Here is a 12,388-nt window from a genome sequence, read left to right on the forward strand (position 1 = left end):
GTATATAAAGTCGCTTAAACTTTATTATCTTTTGTTGATTATTGAATTTATTTTCTGATAATAGACGAATCAAATGTTGATATACGTGTCACGAATATGTCAATTGTTCTATACAATATAAAAATGTAAACTTATTTTAAAATTTATTACTGATAAATTTGTTTTACAGTCGAGGAATAATTACGTCTGACAACACTGTAATCACAGAACGATATAGATTTCGGTTAAAGATGACTCAATGCTGTTACATAAAAAAATTGGCGGTAATTAATTTGGAATTTAACAATTCAGTTTCACATAAAATTTACTGTTGTTTTTTTTTGATGAATTCTATGCTTGAAAATATTTCATTTGTACTTGGTTATATAAATTTTTACAATGGTTAATCCATGTTAGTCATGAAGATTATCTTACTGCGTGTTAAAAATGCAACTAATTTGAGAAGAATTTAATATACCTCATATTAATTTTATAGGGAGGAGCTTACCGTTTTTACGATTATTTTAATTGTTTCTATTATTACGTTATGTGATTTAAATCATGTATCATCTCTTTATTGACACGTAACGAGTCATTTTATTATTTAAAGGACAATTAACACACTTTCAATAACATTTTGACAATAACGCAAGCGCAGTGTGCTTTTACCTAGCGAATAAAGTTAGCGTTATTGCCAAATGTTATTTGGTTTTTCGGGCTTATTTTGTTCGATACCTGTTGTATTTATATTATTAACAATAAACAGCATTATGTTTTAACAAATTAATTTTTATTTTTTATAACCTAATACCGGCTATACAGTCATAACTGTACGTACTCGCAGCTAACTTTTACGTTTGGCAACGCCGCATTAATAGTATACTTCCATGCACCAATTGTAGATTGCGGTGTATAGTAGACTAGAATACGAGGAACGTAAGAAAATTTCTTCCATGGTAATTCGATTTTTATGTTGTTTAGAAGGAGCGAAGATTATAGTTTCTTAGAAATTTGATCTTTTACTTGTAGGAAACGATTTAGAACTTATCTTTTCATTAAAGGAATAAATATATATCTCCCATCCCCCTACATAAACAAAATTTCCCTAGATTTGCGGATATAAAATTACTGCTGGCAACGCCGTATTAACAATATAATTTGATTTACTAAATTTAGATTGCGGTATTGGTGAATTTAGACTAGTATACGAGGGACGTAAGTAAATTTCTTCGGAAATAATTCGTTTTTTAGATTATTTATAAGGAGGGATGATTAAAGGGGTGAAAAAATACAATTGTGGATAAAAATATTTGATAAATAATAACGATATAAAATTACAATAATTTAAATTCGTATTTATATGTATAAAATCAAAAATTTTGATAGGCTATAAAAAACTTTCAAAAATTTTGTTTATTGCTTATGAAACCTTTAGAAAATTATTTTTTTATTAAAAAAACATAAAACATATATGCCCATTTTACTCTATATTCGAAATAAAATTGAAATTAACAAAATTTCTTAATATTGGGAGACCACAAATTACGTTTGGCAACAATGTACTTACAGTATAACCGACCTTGTAAATTGAAGATCCCGGTGTTGCCACGTATACAGAAGAATCTCGTCACTAGCATAAACAGTTATGATCATGATATAGATAATCATATGAGGGTTGTAAGAAAATATACGAATTGTACGATGAGGTAAGAAATTTATTTAAAAACGCGTAAATGGTAATTTGTGAATCTATTAAAAAGGAAACGAATAATTTTCAAAACAAATTTCTTTGGATTTTGGCATAATATATTAAATTTCGCAACACCGCATTAACAATATAATTTAATGTACCGATTGTAGATAAACCTAGACTATGTTACGAGGAACGTAAGAAGATTTCTTTTGAATTAATTTTTAAGTTATTTATAAGGAGGGATGATTATAGGGACGAAAAAAAAACACAATTTTAGATAAAAATATATAATTAATAACGATATAGAATAACAAATAATTTAAAGTTATATTAAACAAATTAAAAAAAGAAGTTTCCTTTAAATTTCATCTCACACAACGTTTTATACAAAAACTAAAACATTTATGCCCATTTTTCCCCATACATACAAAAAAAATCGACATTAATACAATTTCTTTAGATTTGGGGACGATAAATTACGTTTGGCAACACAGTGCTTACAGTACAACAGAGTTTGTAAATTTAAGATTACGGCGTTGCCACTTATATAGAAAAATCTCGTTATTAGTATAGACAGTTGAGTTAACAATATGGATAAATCTACGAGGGTTGTAAGAAATTTACCAATTATACGATGAGGAAATAATTTGTGAATAAATAATTTTCAAAATAACAAAAAAAAATAATTTATCTTAAATTTACTAAACAAGTAAATTGTAAAATCGTCAAAATAGTAAATTGAAAGATTTCATTTTGAAATTGAGATAAGCGTAGTACAAATTGATTTTGAACAGTGCCCAAAATTCCGCCAGAGAAATTTTCAATCTGTCAAATTTTTTTTCAGTTTTCACATACCGCATATTATACACGGACTTGACGCAACATTCGGACATCACCCTAAACGCCCCCATCCTATCCCCGGTTTTTAAAGCGTGCTCTATACCCCTCATAAGATCGTTCGTCTTCAATATCAACAACAGCTGCGGGTTGACATTTTGCAAAACTTCCGAAATCTGCGGAAGTATACCAGTAAAATTTTGTTTCAAAAAATTTCTCTCCTCCTTCGACATCTGCTCCCTATAAATATACGCCACATTCACATCACAGTTAACTAAAAATAAGAAATAATCGCGCTCCCCTCGTATATACTTACTTGTCTATGCCTTTCTCGATACTGTTCCAAGATCTTCCGGTCACCATACAAGCAAATAAACCGTAAGCGTTTCCTTCGATACCCAAATTTTTACTGTGTTTTCTCATGCCATTATGGTCTCTGTTTAGTATACTCAACCACAAATTCGAATATTCGATTCGTATTTCTTCCTTCAAATCCTAAATATAACATTTTAAAATCGATTTATAATCGATTATCGTGGGGGATGTAATTGACTTACAGCGTATAATCCGTGATCTAATAACACGATATCACAATGTCCTTTTCCTGATTTTTTAACGAGAATATTACCAGGATGAGGATCGCTGTGAACGAAACCGTGGATGAATATCATTTTCGAATATAATTGACCTAATTTGTCTGAAACTTCACATGGATCGATATTATTTTCTTTGATATATTTCAAATCGTTTACTTGACCACCTTCTACAAAGTCCATAGTTAAGACTCTTTTTGTAGTTAATTCCCATCTGAAATTGTTTCACACCCTATATAGTACGTTCTTATAACATCTCTAATTACATTATTAAATTCTTAATTTTCCCAATCTCATTTAATTTAAATAAATATTGAAACGAGTTTTAATGTTTACATTTCTTTTTAATTATTATTTATAAAGACGTACGACAGATGTGTTACATAGTTGCCATGTTGTAATATTTTTCCTGCTGTTCTAAATGAATTAAATAGGTAATAGATTTAAAATAGCAAATAAAGTAATAATAAATTACTTTCACTAGAATAATAATTAATTATTTGTAATAGAATAATAACTGATTTGTTGTTGAATGACGATAAATGAAATATAAACAAAAAATTATGACTCAATTACTTGGATTGGTTGTAAATCTTACAACAACGAAGGCTGATGCTACACGGGTGACAACTTTAAGAATTCAATTTTTACTAATGTATTTGGGATATTAAAATGTTGTTTAAAGTCTGCAAAATAAAATTTATGTGCATGTAATTTGATTATTGGGTGAATACATATTATAGGGAAGGTTATATGTTATATCGAAGAGGATGTGAAAAGTGTCAAAAATAGAGAAAAAGTTAAATTAATAAAGAAAAAAATATGTGATAGTATAAGAAATCAAAATATTGTAAGTTATTTAAAAATATATATAGAATCTTTCATAACTTACGTTGAACAAAAAATTATCTTGTTTACATCACAATTACAAGTTGTATGTTGTACATGTTGTACAGGGTATGCCATAAGTTATAATAAATTGATGACGAAATTTTTAACAACGTCCTGCATTACTAAAAAAACTGGGTAATACTATAGTCGATTTTCTTCAATGTTTATCAAAAATGATAGGAAATGAGTAATTTTGCTGTGAATTATTAAATTTAATATAGGGTATGTCAAAATGTTACAACACCACTTAAAATGAAACAAAAAATCATAAAAGGGTAGAAAATGTATATAAAAACCAGTCTGTTTTTCTAAAGATACCAATTTGTGTTTATTTTATCTTTACACCCGAATAGAAGGTGAAATATGAAGTTAATTGATATTAAAATGAAGAAAAAGGGTAGAAACGAAATGAATTGACTATAAACACTCAAATAGGGGGTGAAAAATGAAGTTAAGTGACATAAAAACGAAGTAAAATGGTTGAAATAAAGTGAATCCATACAAAAATCAATCTGTTGATGCTCAGAGTCAAATTCCTGTTCATTTTATATCACATCTGTCGTTAAACTCCCAAAAAATGAGTTATATCCTAAATTAAATGAATAAATAACATTTTATATAAAAATATGGTATCTCGTTTCGCAGTTATATTACTTTTTATAACGCCCAATTTGTATTACTCACAAAAATGATCTTACTACGAAAAATAAATAGAATAATAATTTATTTATATACTTTACGATAGTATTTTTGAGTCATTTGACTAGTAATTGCGACGATATAATTTAATGAATTTCAAATATTTACCTTATTCTTGGAATTTTCAACCAATCGACATTCTCGAATAACTTTGCGATTTTTTCGGCATTCCTTCCTTCTTGGGAGAAATTCAACTCTTGGGGTATGTTTTTCTTGGATTCGTCCACCAGCCATTTAAATTTGAATTCGGGGAAGACGACGCCCATTATTTTAACGAGATATTCCATGGTTTTCATATCAACTTTGGAATTTCCTTGCACATAGGGATGTTGTACTTTCACTGCTACAGTAGTACCATCTTTCAATTTAGCTTTGTGAACTTGTGCCAGAGACGCCGTGCCAAGGGGCTGAGGTTCTATCGATTCGAAAATCTCGAAAGGCTGAAACCCCCCAACCTATAAAAAATTACCTAAAACTAAATTTGTACTTACATCTTTTTTGAGATCTTCTCTGATAACTTTATATACATCTTCTATGGAGTTTGTAGGGGCGTGAGAATGGAGGACTCGCATCGTTTCCACATATTCCACGGGCAGTAAATATTCCAAAGCAGCGAGATGTTGTCCTACTTTAATGTAAACTCCTTTATTTGTACAGCATAAATCTAACAGTTTTTCAGCACTTCTCTTGTGACATTGCGACTTTACAATTTTATATTCCTCGCTATTTGTATCTAAACGTTTGCCGTAAAGGTCTTTTTTGTAAATCACTCCTATTTGGAAAACTGTACAAGCTGCCCTACTTAACCTTACAATCCCTATTGAATCTAAATGATATTGATTCGTTTTTAAACTTACTGCCGTACCTCCGATAATACTAGTTAGAATAGAATATTTTAACAAAGGACGCAACTTAATTCTCAACATTTTGAAAATAAAAACTTTTGATAATATATTAATAAAATTAGGTCATTATTGATTTCAAATATACAATAAAGACTATAATTTAATACGTCATTATTATCACAAAAAAACAGTTCTACCTATTTTTATTTTCTTTGAAATAAAATATTAAAACTTTCATTTATTCGACATTGGCATTAACCTTTACCCTGTCAAGAAAGTTACGGAAGACCAACTTTCTTCTTTGACATTGGTCGAATGGTAGTTAAACTCTATTTTAAATATCCACCAATAGAAACGTTTTTACGAGCTATCATCATCATGAGCAACAAGAAGTATTTTGAAATAAAAAATATGTATAAAAAGAGTATAATTCATGACTTTCTAAATAATTAGTATATTATATGATAAAATTGCTGCTTTTTTATCATTATAGTTTTGCATAACGTATTAAAATAATGTATAACTAGTTTATCTATGTCAATTGACAGTTGTTAAAAAAAGAAGTAAATCGGAAATTGGATATTTGGAAAAAACTTTAATTTCTTCGATATTGGCATTAACATTCACCCTGTCAAGAAAGTTAACAGCTTTTTATTTTTCATGGTTCCAAAATAATTTAAATATCCACCAATAAAAACCACTTTTCTTTTCGAGCTAACATCATAGATAATTTAAAAACATAGAAGTGAAACTTCTAAAAGAATATATATAAAATTTATCATAATTCGTGATTTTCTCAACAATTACGTTTAATTTGAGTGAATTATATAATAAAATTGCTGTTTTTTATTTTAATTCTGTTTTACGTATAAATTAAGTTCTATGAAAAATTATCTACTCTTTCTTTATCTATTGTTCATGACAGTTGTTAAAAAAGAAGCAGATTAAATCAAATTTATCATGTATTAAAAATGTCTTTAAGAAATTTATCAACTTTAGTACATCGAACGTTAACAAGATCAACGTTTAATATAAGATATTGTAATACCAATAAGAAAAAAGTAAATTTCGTAAGATATTGCTCAAATTCTAATATAACAAATTCCAAACCTGCACTATCTCAACCTATTGGAAAAGTAGAAGGAAAATTATTTTTGTCCTATAAATGTAAAGTATGTAAAACTACTAATAATCATTTCATTACTAAAATCGCTTACGACAAAGGGGTGGTTATAGTAACATGTGAAGGATGCAGTAACAACCATCTAATAGCAGATAATTTAAATTGGTTTACAGACTTGAATGGAAAAAAAAATATCGAAGATATATTAGCGGAAAAAGGTGAAAGTGTACGAAAAATTGATGTGAATAAGTGTCTGGAAATACTCGAAAAAGAAGTGGTACAAAAATGATGTAATTACTGTGATAAAATACACAAAAATTGTATTGAAAATAAATTTATTATTTGTTCAAATACACTTTAAGTAACATGGCAAATTTCATTTCTCATTGGCACAAAAAACAGTAAATATAAGTAAATGAGAACCATAGAAAAACAAGTTATACTGTACTTATGAATAACAATAGGTAATATCAAGAGAAAAATAGATTATATCAGTTATTTTTGAGGTTATTTCGTATAATCGCGCTCCCCTCGTATTTTGGATATAGAAAATCGAAAAATGGAGTTTTTTTTTCAAATTTTTTAGTTTTTTGCATAAATCTGTTGTAAAGATTTAGAAAAAAATTCCGCTGGAATTGGTTAAATTAGGTTAGATTTTTCGATTTGTTACAATCAAAAAAAACAAGGGGATCACAATAATATACCACTTTATATATTTGCACCAAAAACTACAATTGCATCTTTGGCACATTTTAAATTTATACCGGTAGTGCACGTTTTGTTGAAGTTAAAATTACATCAACAATTTTTCGGAATGTTCTGTATACTAAGGATACAGTCTCGTATCGCTTTAATGCGTTTACTGCCGATAGTACGAAAATTAATATATTCAAATTTTATTTATTGTGATATAGTGTCACTTATACCACAATAGGTTTATAAAAAGTATACAAATATGGATTTTTTTTCGATTAAAAATATTTTTTGCTTACAATACTGTTAACATAATATATATATTTAATTTATAAAATGAGATGAGCACACACGAATTTTATAAAAATACAAAAATTAGGCACCTTTTATATAAAAAAATGACGTTTATATACATAAAAAAATGTGATGGAATATATAATATCACAGAGTTTGGTAAGTAATCACTTCACAATACGAAGTTACGTAATTTTTATTTAAACACAGAATGACGTGTTATAGACGTTCTTAAATGTTAAAGATAGTTCAATATGTTGAGAATGTCAAAACCATAACCTCACTTTTCTAATGTAGTTTATACTTGTAGATACACTGAAAAATGAGGTTTGTTCTTTTTAGCTGCACTGGTAGAACTAGTGTACACTAGAGTGTTCTTTGTAGCAAAACCAGCGCTAGTGTCGTTGTTCTTAGTAGCAGTGCAAGAGAACTAGTTCACCCAGTTCACTGTATTGCTTCCACTGGGTCGTCATTGGACCAATGTAAAATATCAAAAAGTACTAAATCTTTTCCCATTATTGTTAAGGCCTGAATCACATCAAATAATCTCAAATACAACAATCAACAAATGCTCCGATGGAACTAATTCTATATACTCATGAATTGGCCTTCACTGGTATAGTTCCAGTACAGCTACTAAGAACAAACCTATAACTTCTGACAGCTGACAGAATTTGTAGGTGCGCATGAGTGTTGAAATAACAAACAGTCGGCTAGGTAACAGAAAACACAAATTTAAGGGAGATTTGATCAACTAAAATGTCAACTAGTTGTCCAATCATGGTCTTACTACACTTTTTTTTGAATATCTACTATTGAAACTAACAAAATGTCGAATTTTTTCTAGTTTTTCAAATTGATAGTGGTAGTGATCAACTTTTGCCAGTTATCTTGTTTTATTTTTTATATTTATAGGGTTAAAAGCACCCTGTATGTTTGTAAATAATTAAAAAATTACGATTTATCATATTGTAAATAACTTTGTTCGATATATTTTGATGCTAAGGCAGGTAAAAACATTTTACCAAATATCTCCGAAAATATTAATTTTAGAAAAAAAAGTTTCAAATAAAAAACATAAAAAACTCTACAAAAAAGATTGTATACGTTTTTTACGTAAACCTACTCGTTTGGCTGTTATGACTCAAAATATCTCGACAGAAGTCAAATTGACCAAACTAACCTAACATTTTACCGAGATATTTTGAGTCATAACCTAACGAATAAGTTTAGGTAAAAAACGTAGAAAATTTTTTATGCTTTTCCTTCTTTATTGGAAACTGTTTTTTCTTAAATAAATATTTTCGGAGACATGTGAAGAGGTACGAGGGGCGAACAGAACTTTTTTGGTGAAACTTCTTCTAGGTATAATCGAGAAGTTTAGCAAAAAATAGTAACAATACTGGTAAAAATAATGAAAAACACGTTGATAGAAAGGAATGTGACGAAGAAAGAGTTTGTTAGTATATTAGAAACCTCTACTTGAAGTCGCTAGTACTACGACAGCTCAAAGTCGTTTGCGTTCAAAAATTTTCCTAAGTATCTCCTAAAATATTGATTTTAGAAAAAAAGTTTCCAATAGAAAATGATGCTTGAAAAGCTCTAGAAAAAAAAGGTGTGATACGTTTTTTACCTAAACCTATTCGTTAGGTTGTTATGACTTAAAATATCTCGGCAGGAGGTTAGGTTAGTTTTGATAATTTGACTTCTGCCGAGATATTTTGATTCATAACAACCAAACGAATAAGTTTAGGTAAAAAACGTATAAAGCCTTTTTTGTAGAGCTTTATATGCTCTTTATTTTTTATTTGAAACTTTTTTTTCTAAAATCAATATTTTCGGAGATATACGAACAGGTACGAGGGGCAAATGAAAGTTTTTGGATGAAACTGCTTTTAGGGATAATCCAGGTGAAATTCTGACAAAAAAATTCGGTAAATTCAAGGGTATCGTCATTTATGAATTAGAGCCTGGATAAAAAATATGAAAACCTGATTTCATGACGTCATAAACAGTTATGGAGGACTCTATATGAGATTTTTTATAAAACTTGAGAAATTATCATTTTTTTTTAAATGTTTCGATTTTTTATATAAATCTGTTGCAAACATGAATAATTTTGAAAAAAAAAACTTATTTAAAAAGTTCGATTTTATGATAAAAAAATCAGATGACTCTGAAATATGATTATCAATTACTTTTTTATAATTATTTAGTTTTCATATTTTTTCATTAATCTATATAAAAAAATGGAATTTTGGAAAAAAAATTATATAAAAATGTTTATTTTTCATGTTCATACAGTTTTTTCAAAAAAAGTTCATTTTAAGAAGCATTAAGAAAATTTAATTTGTAAAAACTTGAAAACTAAACATTTTTATATAATTTTTTCTCCAAAATGTTCATTTTTTATATAGATTAACAAAAATAAATATAAAAACTTCCTTGGACAATTTGAAAAAAGTTATGAGTCATTATACTCAAATACAATCCAATGGAATATTTTTTTCATAAATCCATTAAAAAAACATGAAATCAGATAATTTTTTGTACCCAAAAGAGCTCGGAAACCTCAAAATTCATAAAAACCTGTTAGAATATCAATGCAGTGCAATATTGCCATCACTAAACTCACTTCACCATCACTATTTCCCATCGAGCCATCCATAACAAAAACAATTGGTAAATAATGATGTAATCACTAAAATTGATCACCCTGTACACTGAATATCCCATATAACACGCTACAACGTGAAAAAAATGACTAGACCCTTTTTGGTTTACTGATGACGGCGTAAGCTTCCTCGTTGTGAAATTGATGATTAACTTTTTCATCTGCATTTTTCTTCTTTTCATTTTTCTCCGGGAAACACTGAACTTCATCGTAATCGTTAAACGACGGCGGTTCCACGACGACGGAAGCCACCGGAACCGGATATACTTGTTTATAAGGAGATTTCGTATTCAATTTACTAGTAGACCCAAAAAAGTTCAACTTATCGTAATACCCCGGGGTATTTTCCGTAATAATCGCTGACACTAAAGGTTTTTTAACTGTTTCTATTTCCTTTCTAACATCGCCCCACGACATGTAATCCTCCTCATCGACGTGCTGTTCCGTGTGATCCGGCGAATCCACCCCCAAAGTTTGCCAGGCGTTGTTCCTGAACTCGATCTCGTCGTACTTTTGAACAGGTTCATACTCCGGTTCAGGCTTATTCACCGGTTTGAACTTCCTGGGGGGTTTCGAAGGTTTCAACTTGTGCGCCATTTTCGTTTCGGGGGCTTTTAACGAGCACTGCATGTATTTGGAATCGGAATCGCTACTCGAAATACTGATTTGAGATTTACTTGATACTGATAGATCTGTGAGGGATTGTAACGTCGAGGAGGGTACTAGAGGTGTTCTAGATCGGGGCTCCATGAAGAACGCCGCTTGAAATTGCGCGTCTCCATCTAGTAATGGAGAATTTTCAGCCGAAGCCAATTTTTTCATGCATTTCATCTTGCTAGCTAAACATCTGAAATTAAACATAATATTTCCACCGCCCGCCAATCACTATAAATAAAAATATGAATTACCACATAGAAAAAGTACTTACCGGAATATTTCTTGTTGGTTAGGATGTTCTAGGTAAAATATTCCTTCCCCAGATTCGCATTTTCTTCCCGCTTCAAAGGTGAATCGACCATTTTTATAACCGTAACGTCGTATGTAATGATAAGGCCATGTAAATAATAATTTATCATCGACGACGTTCCTAAGTTGTAACGCATTCGACATCAAAACTAAAGTGTAATTTTTATTTTCTAATCCGCAACGGATAGAAACGGGAGAAGGGTGTAATTTAACGTTAAAAACCCCTTCGCCAGATGAACAATATAAATCGTTATCTTCTTCTACAGTTGTTATTTTAGATACGTCATCTGGAAATGCGACTGATTGTATAGCACTTACCCATTCGGTATTAGAATGTTCAGTTAACGTGTTAAATTCATACGAATTCGTTTTTGTTGTTATTACGAAAGTAGTATTAGATTTCGGATATACTTTTATACATTGTTGTAAAATTATTATTTTACTGTATTCTTTTGAATTCGGTGTATCGTAAACTTCTAACCTTTCAACACCGAATTTACTAGATTTAAAAAGCGAACAGTATTTTTGTTGCCAAGATTTCTAAAATTATAAAAAAACAAATAAATATCCTATATTTCATAAATATATATATATATATATATATATATATATATATATATATATATATATATATATATATACATAAACAAATTTATTTCCTTTTTATATATTTATATATCAACAAAGCCGCCCATCCCGTACTAAACGTCATAATTCCTAACCTAAACCAATGAATTGTCAATTTTTTGTTCGTAAAACAAATAACCAAAACATTTAATATAACAACAACATTGGAAGTGGATATAAAATTTTAAAATAAAAAATACAGGAATGATTCGAATGTAAAAATAAATTTAATCAACAGGTAATACCTTAAGCAGCTTTCCAACGGGTAACTGTAAAATTCCTCGGTAAATTGGTTCTTCATGTTCCATCTTGGCGGTATTAATCATAACATTTAACAAAATATGATCATTTAACTATAAATATCACGTCCACTATATTTATCAGAAGTGAAAAAATGTTTATCAGTTTACATTTTCGTTGTTCATTACACAGTTGTCAGATTATTTAAATTAGTTAAAAGTAGATATATTTCGA

The 12,388-nt window shown here is 29.1% G+C and overlaps 3 protein-coding genes across 3 annotated transcripts; 1 reads left to right on the plus strand and 2 right to left on the minus strand.

Annotated features, from left to right (window-relative positions):
- Positions 1-1,943: 1,943 nt before the first annotated feature.
- LOC130445788 (aarF domain-containing kinase 1) lies at positions 1,944-5,888 on the minus strand. Its single transcript, XM_056781662.1, has 5 exons — positions 5,184-5,888; positions 4,801-5,132; positions 3,067-3,316; positions 2,826-3,004; positions 1,944-2,749 (listed from the first exon to the last, which is right to left on the minus strand). Exons 1-5 carry the CDS (start codon positions 5,616-5,618, stop codon positions 2,398-2,400), a joined length of 1,548 nt encoding a protein of 515 aa, XP_056637640.1. The 5' UTR covers positions 5,619-5,888; the 3' UTR covers positions 1,944-2,397.
- A 593-nt stretch (positions 5,889-6,481) lies between these two features.
- On the plus strand, positions 6,482-7,034 carry LOC130449630 (DNL-type zinc finger protein-like). Its single transcript, XM_056787579.1, has one exon. It carries the CDS (start codon positions 6,509-6,511, stop codon positions 6,947-6,949), a length of 441 nt encoding a protein of 146 aa, XP_056643557.1. The 5' UTR covers positions 6,482-6,508; the 3' UTR covers positions 6,950-7,034.
- LOC130449621 (docking protein 2) lies at positions 6,984-12,360 on the minus strand. Its single transcript, XM_056787567.1, has 3 exons — positions 12,160-12,360; positions 11,250-11,827; positions 6,984-11,168 (listed from the first exon to the last, which is right to left on the minus strand). The coding sequence occupies exons 1-3, from the start codon at positions 12,238-12,240 to the stop codon at positions 10,412-10,414; spliced, it is 1,416 nt and encodes a 471-aa protein (XP_056643545.1). The 5' UTR covers positions 12,241-12,360; the 3' UTR covers positions 6,984-10,411.
- Between the last annotated feature and the right edge of the window lie 28 nt (positions 12,361-12,388).

Source organism: Diorhabda sublineata, chromosome 1 (genome assembly GCF_026230105.1).
Source record: "Diorhabda sublineata isolate icDioSubl1.1 chromosome 1, icDioSubl1.1, whole genome shotgun sequence".
In the NCBI taxonomy this organism is placed as follows: Eukaryota; Metazoa; Arthropoda; class Insecta; order Coleoptera; family Chrysomelidae; genus Diorhabda; species Diorhabda sublineata.

Coding starts and splice junctions, on each gene's coding strand:
- LOC130449621 (XM_056787567.1), bottom strand. CDS start 12,240: ATGATTAATACCGCCAAGATGGAACATGAAGAACCAATTTACCGAGGA. Junction 11,828..12,159: donor CCGTTGGAAAGCTGCTTAAG/GTATTACCTGTT, acceptor TTATAATTTTAG/AAATCTTGGCAACAAAAATA. Junction 11,169..11,249: donor AACCAACAAGAAATATTCCG/GTAAGTACTTTT, acceptor GTTTAATTTCAG/ATGTTTAGCTAGCAAGATGA.
- LOC130445788 (XM_056781662.1), bottom strand. CDS start 5,618: ATGTTGAGAATTAAGTTGCGTCCTTTGTTAAAATATTCTATTCTAACT. Junction 3,317..4,800: donor TTGAAAATTCCAAGAATAAG/GTAAATATTTGA, acceptor AAACAATTTCAG/ATGGGAATTAACTACAAAAA. Junction 2,750..2,825: donor ATCGAGAAAGGCATAGACAA/GTAAGTATATAC, acceptor GTATATTTATAG/GGAGCAGATGTCGAAGGAGG.
- LOC130449630 (XM_056787579.1), top strand. CDS start 6,509: ATGTCTTTAAGAAATTTATCAACTTTAGTACATCGAACGTTAACAAGA.